Source organism: Peromyscus maniculatus, chromosome 8, assembly GCF_049852395.1.
Source record: "Peromyscus maniculatus bairdii isolate BWxNUB_F1_BW_parent chromosome 8, HU_Pman_BW_mat_3.1, whole genome shotgun sequence".
NCBI classification, from domain to species: domain Eukaryota; kingdom Metazoa; phylum Chordata; class Mammalia; order Rodentia; family Cricetidae; genus Peromyscus; species Peromyscus maniculatus.
The window spans coordinates 19,121,520-19,139,207 of record NC_134859.1 but is presented as its reverse complement, the minus strand read 5'-3'; the positions used below and the strand labels follow the sequence as shown (position 1 = coordinate 19,139,207).

Sequence of the window (17,688 nt, the reverse complement as noted above, 5' to 3'; positions counted from 1 at the left end):
CTTTACTGCAAAAGGATGCAGATAAATTTGGATCCCAACACCTACATAAAAGTGGGACATGGCTGCACTTCTGGGGGTTGGAAATGAGAGATCACCAGGGCTTAATAGTCATCGGCTACCCTGGCTTCAGTTTCAATGAGAGACTCTATTTTAAAGAAATAAGGCTGGCAAGTGGTGGTGGTGCATGGCTTTAATCCCAGCACTCGAGAGCCAGAGGCAGGAGGGTCTCTTTGAGTTCTAGACCAGCCTGGTCTACATAGTGAGTTCCAGGACAACCAGGACTACACAGAGAAACCCTGTTTCAAAAAAAAAAAAAAAAAAAAAAAGAAAGAAACAAAACAAAGAAAAATAGAGGTGAGCTTCTTCCTCTGGCCTTCTTGTACATACCTGTACATACATACCACACACAATAATAATAATAATAATAATATAGAATTTATTTATTATGTATGTGTGCAGACATGGGGGTGCACTACGGATGTGTGGAAGTCAGGGAACAAGTTTTGGGAGCTGATTCCCTCCTTCCATCATGTGATTTCTGATGCTCAAACTCAGGTTGCCAGTCTTGGTACCAAGAGCCCTTACTCATTGAGTCATATTACTGGCCCCCTACATTTTTGTTTAAAATTATTTTAATTAAAAAATTATTTTTATTTTATGTGCATTGGTGTTTTGCCTGCATGTATGTCTGTGTGAGGGTGTCAGGTTCCCTAGAACTGGAGTTATAGACTGTTGTGAAAAATCCCAGCACCCACATGGCAGCTCACATTTGAACCCAGGCCCTCTTGAGGAGCAGTCAGTGCTCTTCACTGCTGAGCCATCTCTCCAGCACCCCCAAAATTATAATTTTTTAAAAAAGCAGTGCTATAAATCTAAACTGCCTTAGAAGGTTACTAACACTTTCTTCTGTTTCCACACTGGGGGATTATCAGGTGTGGTGGCCAGGAGGCCAACAATTTAAGAGTTTTTAGAAGAAAGGAAACTGTTTTCTTGCAGGAAAAACAAATCCTAGTCATAAAATATAGTTACAAAATGTGTGGTTTATGTCTAGAGGTTACAAAGATACTCTGTATAGGACTAGCCTCATGGAGAAAACTTCCTTATAGTGGCCTCAGCATCAACCTTTAGAATAAATTGGAAACCATAGGAAAGTCACCTCCAAGTTCCCTGGGAGCTTACTTTGCCTAGAATAGCAAGCTATAAACCTTACTTGTTTCTATAACTTAAATGCTGTAAACATAGTATTGGGTATCAACTAGAATTCTTATTTACCCAAAAAGTTAACTGTAACAGTATTATCTTCAAATTACAAACTGATTTTTTTAGGACTTGATTTAATTTAGTCTACAAATTAGTAGCAACTATGTGTGAGATCCTGAAGTACCTAGTCACTTGTGGTTACAAGAGAGGAAGAGCCAAGGCACAGCTCTGATCTCACATGGCAGCCTTAAAATGAGACAGAGCAAAGGAGAGATAGTAGGAAAGTTCTCTACTTGAGGCTAATGTAGAGGAGCCTGTCCTGAGGGGACTGGAAGGTTGTGACTGGGGAGGAGGAAAGAGGGAGCTGCTTCTACCAGACCCCACCCTTTGCTGGTCTGGGGAATGAGGGCTGCAAGGACACTGGAGGGTGGTAGGAGGAGAGGTTGAGGCAGCAAAGGCTGTCAGCTGTGCACACTAGAGGCTATGACAAGGAGTTTGGACTTTATTCTCAATGCTCTGGAAAGGTTTAGAAAGCTTGGAAGTAACATGATCTACGTTTTGAAAGATTGTTCTGTCACGTGGAGAAGAGACATAGAGGATCAAGAATAGAAGCAGAATATTGGGCAGAATGGGCTAGAGAGATGGTTCAATGGTTAAGAGCACTGGCTTCTCTTCCTGATTGCCTAGGTTTAATCCCCAGTACCCACATGGTGGCTCACAACTATCTATAACTCTAGTTCCAGGAGATCTGACACCCTCTTCTGGTCTTCTTTGGTACTAGGCACACAATGTTACACAGACATATATGTAGGCAAAACACCCATGCACGTTAAAAGAAAAAAAAGTTGGACATTAGTGTCACACATCTGCGATTCCAGCATTCTAGAGGCTGAGCCAGTGGATAAGAAATTTGAGGTTGTTGGGGATTTTTAGTTGGGGCAGTGAGATGGCTCAATGGATAAAGATGCTTGCTGTGAAGCCTGATGAACTGAGTTCAATCTCTTGGACCCATCTGGTAGATGGAGAAAACTGACTCCCACTATGCATGCCCACCTCTTAATTAATTAATTAATTAATTAAAATTCAAAGCCAGCTTAGGATATATGGCCAGAACTGGGTTTGTCTGTGTGTGTGTGTGTGTGTGTGTGTGTGTGTGTGTGTGTGTGTGTGTTTGTTTTGGGGGAGTTGATCTATCCAAGACTGGCCTTGAACTCCTTGTTTTCCAGCTTCTACTCCCCAAATATTGATATCAAATGTGCACATCACTATGATAAAGGAAAAGAAATACTAGCAAAGAGAAAATGCAGAGGAATGACTTTTCTGGTGGGAAATTCTATGGTAGCTCCAGCGCATCAGTGTGACACCTAGTTTTCAGCCTGGTTTACAGTCATGACCCTGAAAAGAACAATCATCCCATGTGAGCATAAACACAGACATGTACTTGCATGCACACACAAACATATTTGGGCTCACCAGCTTCATAAATTCAGCAAAGTTCTTCTCCATTTTCACTCAACCCCTCTGCTCACAGTTCTTTTATTTAAGGCCCAGATCTGAATCCAACTGACTAAATTTCTCAAAATTTGACTATAGCCTAAAAATTAGAAAATCATTGACCTTAAGAGCTGACTGATGTTCTCAGATGACCTGTTAGCTAGACACCACCTCAGAACAAGCAGCTTGCTGTCTTCCATTTTCAGCAGGGTTAACAGAAGCCTCTCTTTTCACACCAGAGTAAAAGGACCAAGTAATAAATACAACATTCTCTGGAGGAAAGAAAGAGGGGCATGAAGGGTTTGGGCCAGGTCATACCATAAACAAAAGACCAGGAAGGTCCTGGAGAAACTGGCCCATATCAGACAGTCACCCCTTTAAAGGTGGAGGTGGGCTCAAGAGCTCAAGGAGGGCCATTTGGGAGACTTGGGTGGAAGCTCTGTCAGAGACAGTCGTAGTGTTCTGTCTCTGGTGGAGCCATAGCCTCCTAGCAGTCACCAGTGGTGGCACTGCCCCACGGGAACCTTAAGCTGGCAGAGTCCCAGCACCATAGCTTCTTTCTTTCCATCCTCACTAAGACCTAGATCCGTGGTCCTGAGGCTTTGCTCTTAAGATGTCACTTCTGGCCTTATATTTTTATTGTTTCTCCCTGAGACACCTGAGTAGGTTCAGGGCGTAGTTCTGGTGACCACCCTATAGCTCTAGCTCTTAATCGGATTCTTGACCTGAATCCCTATCACAAAATGCACATGTGAACAAATAAGGAAACAGGTTATATGCTGGGCTGTGGTGTCACATGCCTTATATTCCAGCACTGGGGAAGCAGAGGTAGGTGGATTTCTATGAGTTCGAGGCCAGCCTGGTCTACATAGTGAGAGTTCCAGGACAGCCAGGACTGTTTTACAGAGAAACCCTGTCTCAAAAACCAAAAAAGAAAAAGAAAGAAAAGGAAGGAAGGAAGGAAGGAAGGAAGGAAGGAAGGAAGGAAGGAAGGAAGGAAGGAAAGAAGGAAAAGAAAACAGGTTATGATGGTATCTTATGTGAGGACTAATTGTGCCTTGTCCTGGGGAGATGGCACTGGAGTTGGAGAAGAGGAGGCATTATAGCCAAGTGTGGTGACACATACCTTTAATCTCAGGGGCAGGAGGATCAGTTCAGGACTGGGACCTCAAATAGTGATTTCAAGGCCAACCTGAGTTACCTGAGTCCCTGTCTCAAAAACCTAAAGGAAATATAGTTATAAATAGAAGTTGATAATGAATTATGTAATATCTGAATTTAACTATTTTGTGTGAAATTTATATTTTTCAAAGCATTCAGGTAGTGAAGTAAGTGATACTTTTTTTGTGGATAAACACTAAAGTATGTCATCAATATACTTCAGATAATAATAGTGGGAACTGAAAGAGCTTCATAGACATAATATCATGTAAGCCATTAAACCCTGCAGCTGCTAAAGAGGAGAACCCATTTAGTATATGCATATGTGGGTTTTTGTTTGTTTGTTTGTTTCCAAGACAGGGTTTCTTTGTGTAGCCTTGGCTGTTGTAGAACTAGCTCTGTAGACCAGTCTGGACTTGAACTGAGAGATCCACCTGCCTCTGCCTCCTGAGTGCTGGGATTAAAGGCATGTGCAACCTTGGCCCAGCTTGCAGGTGGGTGCTTTAACATACAACCACTCACTAAATAATTTGTCTTCTCTGACCTCAAGTGTCTGGCTAAAATGCCATTTATAAAATTTAAAAATTATAAGATTTATAAAATGCCATTTATAAAATGGCATTTATAAAATGGATTCATTTATAAAAAAAAGATTATTTATATTTATGTTTTGTCTGTACATCATGTATGTGACCAGTCCCTGTAGAGTCAGAAAAAGGTATTAGATCTTCTAAAGCTAGAGTTACAGATGAACTGCCTTGTAGTAGTTGGGAACTGAACTCAGGTCCTGTACAAAGAGCAGCAAGTGTTCCTGACTACTGAGCCATTTCTTTAGTTCCAGAACTCCTTTTTTATTTTTATTTTTGTGGGGTGTGTATGTGCAGGGTTTCCTTATGTAGTTTAGTTGGTCTCTAACTCTTGATTCTTCTGCCTGAGCCTGAATGCTGGAATTACGTGTGTGCCACCATGCTTTTGATTGATTCTCTAATAACTTTTTGAGGAGGCCAGTGAGATGTCCCAGCTGATAAAAATACTTGTAGACAAGCCTCATGACCCAAGTTCAATTCTAAGGACCTACATGATAGGAGAAAACCAGCTCCTACAAGTTGTTCTCTGAGCTTCACATGTGCATCACAGTGCATCACATGTGCATCACAGTGTGCAACTCAACCAGAAAAAAAAATGTAATAGCTGCTGAATGGATGAATGGATAAATGAATGTGTTTGGCAAGAATTTCAGAAAGTGAAATTGCATTATAAATTAGATAAGACCAGTCAGAAATGTAAGAAATTTAACACTTCTTAATCTCCAATTGTTTCTTCTGGGACTGGAAGGCCTGGGGTACAAAAACCTGCTACATTGGATATTATTGAAAAGAACTGATGTCATTTCTTGAGAGCCTGTGAACATCCAGGCACATTGTGCACAGTTTCTAATTCTTACTGCAAGGTAGATAGTAGTCACATTTTAATGTGAGGACATAAGTAGTGTCGTAATACATGACCACAAAATAGTGGTGCTGGAATGCAAAATCAGTTTTTACTAAGTCTACAAGCACCTGAAATACAAAATCCTTACAGGTGTCAGGGATACTTCCTGGTACTGAACAAAGCCTGGCATGAGGACATTCATAGAGTTAAAGATTCTGTATTGTTACTGTACTGTTGCTGTGGTATAATATCATGCCAAACTGAGACTTGAAGAAAGAGTTTATTTTGGCTTATGGCTACAGAGAGATAAACAAGACGAGGAAGGCATGGTAGGCAGTAGGAGCAGGAACATTTCCAACATCCACACACAGGATCCAGAGGGGGGAGGGGAAGGGAAGGGAGAAAGGGGGAAGGGAGAGTGGGAGGGAGAGATATAGACGGACGGATGGATGGATGGATGGGTGGACGGATGGATAGATGGGTGGGTGGGTGAATGGATGGACGGACGGATGGATGAATGGGAGGGTAGGTAGGTGGATTGGTAAGTAGGTAGGTTGGTAGATAGGTAGGTACATATGTAGATAATGAGAGAATAGGAAGAAGGGTGAGACCATACAATTCCACCCTAGTGATGTACTTCCTCCAGCAAGACTCCACACTAGGGATCAAGTGTTGAACACATAAACCTATGGGAGACAGTTCTCATTTAAACTACCACAGAGGCTGTTTTTTAACGTGAATAATCTCAAATCAAAACAAAAAAGTGAAATCAAGTTGATCAGTTTGGTTGAATTTTTCAATTTTTACTAAAATAAAAACCTTTGGCTGGGGAGATGCTCAGTGGGTGCAGTGCTTGCTGCACCAGCCTGAGGACCTGAGTTCAAATCCTAGCACACAGGTGAAAAGGGAGGCTAGGTCGCATGCCTAGCATTCCAGCACTGGGAGATGGAGACAAGAGGATCTTAGGGGCTGCTAGCCAGGCAGTCTGGCCACCAGTGAGCTCCAGATTGAGTGAGAGACCCCATCTCAAAAAAGGCGGAGAGTAATAGAGAAAGACATTCTAGTCAGCCCCTGGCCTCTGCAAACACATCACACACATGCATGCACTACAAACACAAACACAAACACACACACACAGCAAAAAAAGAAAAAAAAACACCCATAAACCCTCTTGTAATGATGATAGGAGGCACAAACAGACATTTATTTGTTTTTGGTTTTGTTTTTAAGATTTATTTATTTTTATGTATACAGTGTTCTGTTTGTATGTATGTCTGCACACCAGAAGAGGACACCAGATCTCATTATAGATGGTTGTGAGCCACCATGTGGTTGCTGGGAATTGAACTCAGGACCTCTGGTAGAGCAGTCAGTGTGGACTCTGAGCCACCTCTCCAGCCCCATGTATTTATTTTTTTTATTGGTGCTTTCTGTGTAGGGGTAGCACTGAGGTACAGTCAGGGAAAATGGTGCACACTTGTAGTCACAGGACATAGGAAGCTGAGATGGGAAGATAGCTTGTGCTCAGGAGTTTGAGGCTAGCCAGGGCAATGAAGGAAGTCCCTGGCTAAAAAAAAAAAAAAAAAAAAAAAGGATAAAGACACACACATAAGCCAGGCAGTGGTGGCTCACACCTTTAATCCCAGCACTTGGGAGGCAGAGCCAGGCGAATCTCTGTGAGTTCAAGACCAGCCTGGGCTATAGAGTGAGTTCCAGGACAGCCAAAGCTGTTACATAGAGAAACCCTGTCTCAAAAAACAAAAAAAAAGAGAGAGAGAGATGAAAATATATGTGATGCCACCTTAGTCCTCTGGAACTTAGCAACTAGACACATCTAGAAAGGTGTTTAAAATGACTTTCCTCAAAAGTGTAAATAACTGTCAGAGTTGAGGTGTTTAGAGTTTTTCTGTATTTTTTTAATAAAATTAATTTTATTTTATTCTTTTACATATAGGAGTGTTTTACTGGATGTATGTGTGTGCACCATATGTGTGTGCCTGATAACCACTGAAGTAATAAGAGGGCGCTGAATCGAATGGAAATGGAGTTACAGACAGTTGTGAGCTACCATGTGGGCGCTGGGAATCAAATCCAGGTCCTCTGCAAGGGATGCTTTTAACTGTGAGCCAACTCTCTAGCTTGTAGTTTTCTTTTTAAGGAGGGCCTGATGCTAATAAATATTTAAATTTTCAGATGGGCTATTGACTCATCATTCACCTGAAATTCTAAGTTTATATGGAACTAAAAATTGCTAAATTTTGCAAAGTTTTAGTGAGTGATAAATTGAAACTTAGCTAGATGTCTTAATTACTGTTCTCTTGCTGTGGAGAGACATCATGACCAAGAAAACTTCTAAAAGAAAATATTTAAATGGAGGTTTGCTCACAGAGTTAGTCTATTTCCATCATGATAGGAATCATGGCAGCAGGCAGGCAGGCATGGCCCTGGAACAATAGCTGAGAGCTTACATCTGATCCACAAGTTGGAGGAGAGAGAGAAGGGGAAGGGTGAGCCAAAGAGACTGAAATTGGGCCTAGTGTGACTTTTGAAACCTCAAAGCCCTCTACCAGTGACACACCTCCTCCAACAAGGCCACACCCCCTAATCCTTCCTAAACAGTTCACCAACTGAGAACCAAATATTCAAATATATGAGCCTATGAGAGCCATTCTCATTCAAACCACTACACTAGGACACTTACAAAAACAATAAACAGCCGGGCGGTGGTGGCGCATGCCTTTAATCCCAGTACTCGGGAGGCAGAGGCAGGCGGATCTCTGTGAGTTCGAGGCCAGCCTAGGCTACCAAGTGAGTCCCAGGAAAGGCGCAAAGCTACACAGAGAAACCCTGTCTCGAAAAATCAAAAATAAAATAAACCATACAAAAATTAAAAATCCAAAAGTTAAAATTAGCTAAGGAAGCACTAGATATCCCCTGGCAAATTTTTATAATGTTGAAATATAACTAATTCAGATTTAACCTGTAGAAAATACATCCAAGGGCTGGTGAGATGGCTTATTGGATAAAGCACCACAGGAGTTGACAACTGAATTACATCTCTGGAACCCATGTGAAAAAGCCAGAAATGGGGTTCACATCTGCAGTCCCAATAGTTAATTTTTTTTTTGTGTGTAGTGAGGTAGGGGTGTCCATAGTAGAGGTGCTGAGGTCAGAGGACAACCCACTGCACTGTAATTGGCTTTCTCCTTCTACCATATGGGGTCCTGAGGCTAGAACTCAGGTTCTTAGGCTGGGGAGCAAGCCCCTCTACCAGACAAGCCATTCAAAGGCCCTGTTGTCGTTGTCATTGTGTGTGTGTGTGTGTGTGTGTGTGTGTGTGTGTGCATGCACACACACACAGGACAACTTTTGGGAGTGAGTTCTCTCCTACTTCGTTGAGGTAGGATCTCTCTTGTTTCTGCCTAGCTAAGTACTCAAGGGCAGTCTGGAAGCTTTTAGGTGGTTTTCCTGTCTTGGGCTCTTATCTTGCCACAGGACTGTTGGGACTGCAGATGTGAACCCCACTTCTGGCTTTTTTACATGGGTTCCAGAGATGTAACTCAGTTGTCAACTCCTGTGGTGCTTTATCCAATAAGCCGTCTCACCAGCCCTTGGACGTATTTTCTATAGGTTAAATCTGAATTAGTTATATTTCAACATTATAAAAATTTGCCAGGGGATATCTAGTGCTTCCTTAGCTAGTTTTAACTTTTGGATTTTTAATTTTTGTATTGTTTATTTTATTTTATTTTATTTTTGATTTTTCGAGACAGGGTTTCTCTGTGTAGCTTTGCGCCTTTCCTGGGACTCACTTGGTAGCCCAGGCTGGCCTCAAACTCACAAGATCCGCCTGCCTCTGCCTCCTGAGTACTGGGATTAAAGGCATGCGCCACCACCGCCCGGCTGTTTATTGTTTTTGTTTTTCAAGACAGGGTTTCTCTGTGTAGCCCTGACTGTCCTGGAACGTACTCTGTAGACCAGGCTGGCCTCAACTCTCAGAGATCTGCCTATCTCTGCCTCCTGAGTGCTGGGATTAAAGGGGTATGCCACCATTTTAACACCTTTTTAACAATTTGTTTCCAATATTTAATGTATACATACAAATTATATTTCCTAAAACACAGATTTAAAGCATGGCAAGCTCCTTTGCATTGAAGAACTTCACTGCACTTTCAGATCTGCATCCAAATATGGCTAATCTGGTAGGTTTCCATGACTATTATTCTGATAGTCAAATTTGTGCTCATGAGACTTTATGTAGCAACTTTACATTATATCACCATTACTGATTCACTGGACAGATGTTTGTATAATTGACAAGTACACAGATACTCACTGAAGTTGTATAATTGTGAGAAATTAAATACTCCTAAGCTCTGTATTTATGTCAGCTAAATGTAAATTAAATTTCCTTTTATCTATAGAGTAGTAGACATAGGATTATAGATATGACTAGCAATTACTCAAAACGATGGCTCAGTGGACAAATGTGCTTATGTTAAGCTTGGGCACTTGAGTTTCATCCCTAGAACACATAAGGTGGAAGGAGAGAACCGACTCCTACGGGTTATTCTCTACCCATCATATGTTCACCATGCATGTGTGCACATATACACACATACACACTATAAATGTAATAAAGTCTTTTGTATTATCTTAATAATAAAATAACAAAATTAGTAAATGCTCAAATTTACCGTTATAAAATTAAACTATTTTCATTTAACAGTAGCAATTCTCTAAGAAAATTATCAAAATTTCTATTTTAAGTACTTGCAAACATGCTGCTCTGACCTTTTTTCTGAGATTAGGATCTCACCAGGTATCCCTAGCTAGCCTGGAACTCACTCTGTACACCAGACTAGACTCACAGAGATCTGTCTGCCTCTGCCTCCAGAGTGCTGGGACTAAAGGTATGCACCACACCCAGCTGTTTTTATGACTTTTGATGTGGAATTTTGGAGTAAAGATTCCTAGCATACTGAGGCTTATTTAAATAAAATCTGGATTAATAAAATGAAGCATTTATTATAAAATAATTACAAAATTACCATATTCTTTGTCCCTGAGCAGGTGTGTGTGTGTGTGTGTGTAGACCACCAGACTGACCTTAAACAAATTTTCCATTGTTCTTCCTGACTCAACCTCTGTGAATGCTGGGATTACAGATATGAACCATCAGGGCTGACTTCCAAGCAGTATGCTGTTTATCTGGCTTTTGCAAATCAGATTTCTTTTTTCTTTTTCTTTTTTTTTTTTTTTTTTTTTTGGTTTTTCGAGACAGGGTTTCTCTGCGTAGCTTTGCGCCTTTCCTGGAACTCACTTGGTAGCCCAGGCTGGCCTCGAACTCACAGAGATCCGCCTGCCTCTGCCTCCCGAGTGCTGGGATTAAAGGCGTGCGCCACCACCGCCCGGCTGCAAATCAGATTTCTTAAAATTAATAAACTTATATATAACATTAACACTTTGCAATGCAAAGTTTATTGATGTGAAAAAACCTTATAGTTTTCCTTGAAACAATTTGCTAATTGTTTTTTCAAAAAGGTTAAAAAGTTTCTTAAACTTTTATTTATTTTTATGTATATGGATATTTGCCTGCATGTATGTCTGTGGACCACATGAGTTCCTGGTGCCTACAGATGCCAAAGGAGGACATTGGATATTTTGTAACTGGAATTACATACAAATGGTTGTAAAACACCATGTGGGTGTTGGAAATTGAACCCAGGTCCTCTGGAAATACAGCCAATGCTCTTACCTACTGAGCCAACTCTCCAGCCCCAATTAGAAAATTTTATTCAAGTTTTCTATTAGTATGTTTCTCCAACAAAATTCAGTAAGATGTGCATGTATATGGAATTTAAGAAATAATATCAGTGTGTGTAAATATAAGATGGCCAACTGTGATCATCTTAAAGTTAGAGTGTATTTGACTTATTTTTATTTTATGTCTATGGGTGTTTTTGCTTGAATGTATGCCTGTGTACCACATGTATGCAGTGCCTGTGGAGGTCAGAAGAGGGGATCAGATCCTCTGGAACTAGAGTTACAGACAGTTGTTAGCCACCATGTGGGTGCTGTGAATGGAACATATCTTCTTCAAGAGCAGCATGTGCTCTTCATGGCTGATTCTCTCTCCCTGACTGTATTTTAAATATCACAAATTATTGCAAGGTTGAAAATAGTTGCTAGGATTCTTTATTAAAGTTTAATTTTTTTCCTTTCAGAAAGATACTTTTATTTCTTTTTTGTTTTTCTAGGCTACTTTTATTTCTTTTTTCTTTCTTTCTTCCTTTCTTTCTTTCTTTCTTTCTTCCTTCCTTCCTTCCTTCCTTCCTTCCTTTCTTTCTTTCTTTCTTTCTTTCTTTTTTTTCTTCGAGACAGGGTTTCTCTGTGTAGCTTTGTGCCTGTCCTGGATCTCGCTTTGGAGACCAGGCTGGCCTCAAACTCACAGAGATCCGCCTGGCTCTGCCTCCCGAGTGCTGGGATTAAAGGCGTGAGCCACCACCGCCCGGCTACTTTCATTTCTTAAAGCATGTTTTTTAATATTTAATTTTTTTCTTTTTTTTTTTGTTTGTTTTTCAAGGCAGGGTTTGTTTGTGTAGACCAGGCTGGCCTCCAAGGCAGATTCACCTGCCTCTGCCTCACAAGTGCTGGGATTAAAGGCATGCACCACTGCCACTGGGCAATATTTAATTTTTCTGTAGCATTCACTGAAGAGAACGTTAAAACTTTTGAGGAGACATTAGTATCTCCAAGATTTAAGGTCTAGAATTTTAAGATTTAAGTTAGTGGCAATATCTAAGTTTGTTACAGTCTATATTATTGCCCAACATATTTGGAATAAGAAGCTAAGCAGGCAGGTAGTAGTGGCTAGTGCCTTTAATCCTAGCACTCAGGAGGCAGAGGCAGGCAGATCTTTGTGAGTTTGAAGCCAGCCTGGGCTACATAGTGAGTTCCAGGACAGCCAGGGCTACACAGAGAAACTCTGTCTTGAAAAGAAAAACAAAAAGAAAAGAAATAAAGGAAGAAAGAAAGAAAAAAAGGAGGAAGGAAGGAAGGAAGGAAGGAAGGAAGGAAGGAAGGAAGGAAGGAAGGAAAGAAGGAAGGAAGGGAGAAAAAGAAAAAGAAAAAAGAAGCAGCAGCAGCTAAGCAGTTTTATGTTAGAAAGCCCCTATGCAAAGGAAGGCTTTGAAGTCTATGGCAAATTAAATCGCATTATACATGTGTTTGGATGAATTCAGTAAAGATTGATAGCTCCCTCTAGTGATTGAAAATAAAGTAGAAACACATTAAGTAAATGATTATATTTGTAATCGCGGCTAACTGTCTCATTACTTTGTACTATTCCTTGGAGAATTGAATATTTATAAAGATTGTTAGATGTTTGTCTGGAATAAATTCATTTAAATATTTCCTAGTCAAAAATGTTTGTCAGAGCTGGTAAAACATAACAAGTCCATGAAATTAAATTTACCATCTACGTCTGTGTTTAATATAGGTCTTCTCTACTCTTTTGTTTTTCAGAAAATAATCGGTATAGTTATTGGGAAAACAGATGTCAAAGGCTTTCCAGACAGAAAAAGCTGAGTTCTATTTAACTCTTTCTTAATTTTTCATTAAGTATGGCTTACAACTGCTACAAAGTATGTTTAACTGGCTATATTTTCTAGTATGTTTAATACCTTAAGAGCAATGGCCAAGCCGGGCGGTGGTGGCGCACGCCTTTAATCCCAGCACTCGGGAGGCAGAGCCAGGCGGATCGCTGTGAGTTCGAGGCCAGCCTGGGCTACCAAGTGAGCTCCAGGAAAGGCGCAAAGCTACGCAGAGAAACCCTGTCTCGAAAAACCAAAAAAAAAAAAAAAAAAAAGAGCAATGGCCAGGCCTTCTACATGTATGGTCATACTCAATTCAAGGCTGTGTATGTATAAAGACAGGTAATATTTTCAATGATTTAATGTGATATTCTCCAACTATATTTTAAAGGCTTTAGCAATATAGCTAATTAAATTTACCAATTCATTAATTTGTAGTTTCATATTACCAGATACAATGGTGTCTAAGAGTATGAACTTGGAACTAGATTTACTGGTCTTAGTCACTAAGTGATCTAAGATCTTTCCTACATTCACCCATGAAGAAGGAATCCAGCAGACACAAAAGTTAAATGATTCTTTTTTTATTCTGAGACACGGTCCCACATAGGTAGCCCTGGCTGTCCTGGACCTCACTCTGTAGACCAGGCTGGTCTCAAACTCATAGAGATCCTCCTGCCTCTGCCTTCCAAGTGCTGGGATTAAAGAAGTGTGCCTCTACGCACGGCCAATTCAGATGCTTCTAATGACACTGTTCAGTGGACCTGTGGGTCACCTCCACATTGGGTAGAGGTGGCAGAGGGACGAGGCTGAGAGGACAATGGCCACATGGAACAACAACAGGAGACAGAAGACTTGGTCTTGGTGGCGAATGTCTGTAATCCCAGCACTTGGAAGGCAGCGGCAGATTTAGGTTTTGTTTTTAAATTTATTTGTTTTATGTGTTTGAGTGTTTTGTCTGCATGTGCCTGGTGCCTGCAGAGCCTGAAAGAGAGTGTCCAATGCCCTGGGACTGTAGTTACAGATGGTTATGAGTCCCCTTGTGGGTCCTGGGAACTGAACCCAGGTGTCGGATCCCTTGGAGACTGAATTACAGGTGGTTGTGAGCTGCTAGATGTGGGTGTTGAGAACTGAGCCCTTAACTGCTGAGCCATCTCTCTAATCCCTCTTATATTACTTTTTAAATTACCAAAAGCAACAGAAAAAAAATCCCACTCTGTAAAAAAAAAAAAAAAAAGAAGTCCTTGCTGCCTTCTAGTGGTGCTTTAGTTGCACACAGATTGTTTTGAAACAACTATTTAGGTATGAATTATGACTTTGGTTAAAGCTTTTCCTAATCTTGTTGGGCCTCCCCTATGAAATAATAACCAATTAGGGTTTTGTGACTATAACAGTTGGAAAACAGGAAATCTAAGCTAACATCTGGACTTTTCAGGGCTGCATGTCACTTTCTTTTGCATACACAGGTATGGGAAGGAAAAGGGCCATAGTGAGATCTAACTACCATGACTGCTTATTACACTGTACTTGGAAATGCATGAGAGCATAGTGTAATATAGAATGTACATTAGGGGATGACTAAGTAATCAAGAAGATCTCCGAAAGTCCAAGACCAGTCTGCTCTACCCTAGCTCACAAACAAAAACTAAACTAAATAAAGCAGGGACTATATATAGGAAATAACATTTTCTACCATTTTAAATATTTTATCACCATCATCATTATTATTTTGTTGGGTAATCATTTGTTCAAAGTCACATTTACCTGAAATATAAAAGCATTGGTTTTTCCTCAGATATTGGATCAGAAAGATACACTTTCAGTTTCACCATCCGTGACTCACCAGACCATTTTGTGAATGTATCCTCCTGGGGCAGTGAAGATTATATCAGGCCACTGTCTGAGAGCTTTAAAGTTGGTGAGTGTGGTAAGTAGGCATTAGTTTATTTGTTTGGGTTTTTGTTTGTTTATTTGTTTGTTATTCTTTTTTACTATTTTATTTTTTAATTAATTTTTTGTTTCTTATTCTTTTTTATTATTGTTTGGTTGGGTTTTAAGAGGAAGTTTTTCTGTGCATGGTGGTACACATCTTAAATCTCAGCACTCAGGAGGCAGAGGCAGATGGATCTCTATGAGTATGAGGCCAGCCTGGGCTACATAGCAAGGTTCAAGCTAGCCGCTGTTACACAATGAGACCCTCTCTCAAAAAACCAGCAGGGGTGGGGGAGGGGAGGGGGAGAGAGAGAGACAGAATGAAGCTCCCTTGGTCACTTACTTTGAACAAGAGGCAGTTCTCTTGCCTCAGCCTCCCAGTGCTGAGATCACAGGCCTCTGCTACCATGCCCAGCAGCACTTTAAAAATGTTCCTCTTACAGTATTATTATTGTGGTAAGTTTGTGGCTGAGTGGAGTCACAGAAAAGTAAAATTCAGTAATTCTGATCCTTATCAGAAAAAGCCAGTGTTAGGCTTAGATGCAAGATTGTAAACCATCAGTATCGAACTTCTGCCCTCCGGGGTCCTCCCATTGTGCTGTAAGCCTGTAATTAAGACCTCCTACCCCCTTCAAGAAATGACATTCGACATTTAAAATTAAATATATATATATATATTTGAATGAATACTGCGAATATAATCTATGAATACCACAAATGTGATTAATATCATGAGTGTAATTTAAAAAATAAATAAATAAATAAAAAAGAACATTTGATTGGGGAAAAAAAAAGCCAGTGTTAGAAGGCATGCTTTCTGAATGTTTCCTGGTACATGATAAGTGATAATTTTACTAGATGATATTTTGCCATCTTTTGATTATTTCATGTTCCAACTTGCCTCAACCCCGTAATTATTATTATAATCACATATCTTTCTATAGGCATATCCTAGGCCAGTAGTTATCTATACTGTAGCATTGGGAACAAGATTTTGTTGGGTCTCACCCATGGAATAACACCCATTAGTTTGTTGGGAATGTTAAGGAAGGGAGCGAGTATAAACTTCACCACTTGGTAGATGACAACTCCAGCCCAGACGAGCAATAAGAAAGCGTGTGCTCCAGTTCTCCTGTTTGTCAGGAAAAGGGGAGGGAAGAGTGACACAGTAATCACACCATCTTTTCCAGTGCTGCAGGACCAAACACACATTACACACGTCAGTTAAGAGGTGCTGGACTCTATGCACTTAACCATGTGTGTTCCAGGGAATGGACAGTCTCTCCTGAGTTGAATAATGTTGTCGAATGTGTGAACTATGAAGACAGAAAACTTGGAAAACTTCATGGGCCTAGTACAATTATAATTCCTTGAATGAATGAACACCCATGTCTAGAGAGAGGAATTTCCCTATTAAATGTTACAGGTTGACGGTTGTGAGGATAATAAAATAAAGGATTGTTTGTGACGTTAGATGTGGAGTAAAGGTCAAGTAAACATTTGTTTTTTTGAAGGGCATGTTGTAACCAAATCAAATGTTGGATGCGAGAAAATAAAGTAGTATTAGTAAGGGTCATCTGTTGGGACTTAAAACACAAATTCCTGGAAATGTTATGTGGAATTGAATTGATGACTACATTTCAGGAGCCCTTTTCTCCTAGTGACATGAGAAGATGCCTGTGGAGGATGGAACCATGGTGTGAGGGTCACTTAGCTCTCATTAATCTTCTGATGATTTTGTGATGGTACCATACTTTGCCCTCTGTTTTTTAGTGATAATTGAAAATCCCCTGATCCAAAGAAAGGAGACAGAAAGAGAAGAAAAGTTCAGCCCTGCAACTCCTAGGTAATATCTTTCCAGTACAGAGAGCAACAATCTTTGTGCTAAAATGATAATATTAATAATTTTGTGGAAAAGTTATTTTTTCAGTTATTTAATATTAGTAATTTTGTAGAGAAGCAGAAATCTTCAGAAGTTACTCTATTTCAATTTGAAAAATGAGTTGAAGCCGGGTGGTGGTGGCACACGCCTTTAATCCCAGCACTCGGGAGGCAGAGCCATGGGGATCTTTGTGAGTTCGAGGCCAGCCTGGTCTACAGAGCGAGATCCAGGAAAGGTGCAAAGCTACACAGAGAAACCCTGTCTCGAAAAAAAAAATGAGTTGAATTCTCACTTAGAACATTTATCCTTAAGATAAATGACATAATTTATAATTTTTATAATCACAAAAGTTAATTTTATCTTGATCCTGAGGCTACCAAAATCCATGGGTGCTCAAATCCCTTGCTCACAGCTTAAACACATCCTCCTCTATAGCTGAAATCATCTCTACCTGTAACACCTAATGTCCTTTAAGGGCTATGTGAGTAGTTACACTGTATTTTTATTAGTTATAGTATTTTATTTTTTCTGAAATATTTGATACATGATTGTGTGGGTCTGTGAATGCAGAATTTTCAGATATGGAGTATCGGCTTAGATTTATAAAAACAAGACTCCAGTTACAATTTAAACTAAACAATTGAAGGGGCTGGAGAGATGGCTCAGCACTTAAGAGCACTTGCTGCTCTTGTAGAGGACCTGAGTTTACATTAGGCAGCTCACAGCAGCCTGTACTTCTAGCTCTGGGGAAGCTGATGCCCACTTCTGGCCTCTGTGGACACTACAAACACATAAATATACTCCCACAGACAAAAGCACATACATACAAATAAAAATAAATCTTAAAAAAAATCACTAAACAGGAGATGATAAATACTGGAATATATATAATATCGTATCAGGTTCTCATTCTACTCACACGCCCTCCTTTATCTTAGGCCAGGTTTCCTGGAAGGAGAACTTGAGAGGAAGATTCTTTACAAGTGGCCTATT

General features: G+C 40.2%; 1 protein-coding gene across 8 annotated transcripts in view; it reads left to right on the top strand.

Annotated features, from left to right (window-relative positions):
* The window catches only part of LOC102920365 (meiosis specific with OB-fold), a 50,999-nt gene that overhangs the window by 1,119 nt on the left and 32,192 nt on the right, over positions 1-17,688 (top strand). For 6 of the 8 annotated variants that reach the window (XM_016005213.3, XM_076577550.1, XM_016005208.3 and 3 more), the window contains exons 2-5: positions 9,411-9,488; positions 12,814-12,871; positions 14,677-14,808; positions 16,587-16,659. In XM_016005213.3, the coding sequence (XP_015860699.3) occupies positions 9,420-9,488; positions 12,814-12,871; positions 14,677-14,808; positions 16,587-16,659 (332 nt within the window). In that variant the 5' untranslated portion in view covers positions 9,411-9,419. The remainder of the gene's footprint in view (positions 1-9,410; positions 9,489-12,813; positions 12,872-14,676; positions 14,809-16,586; positions 16,660-17,688) is intronic. The other 2 variants (XM_076577553.1, XM_076577552.1) reach the window with 1 other exon arrangement.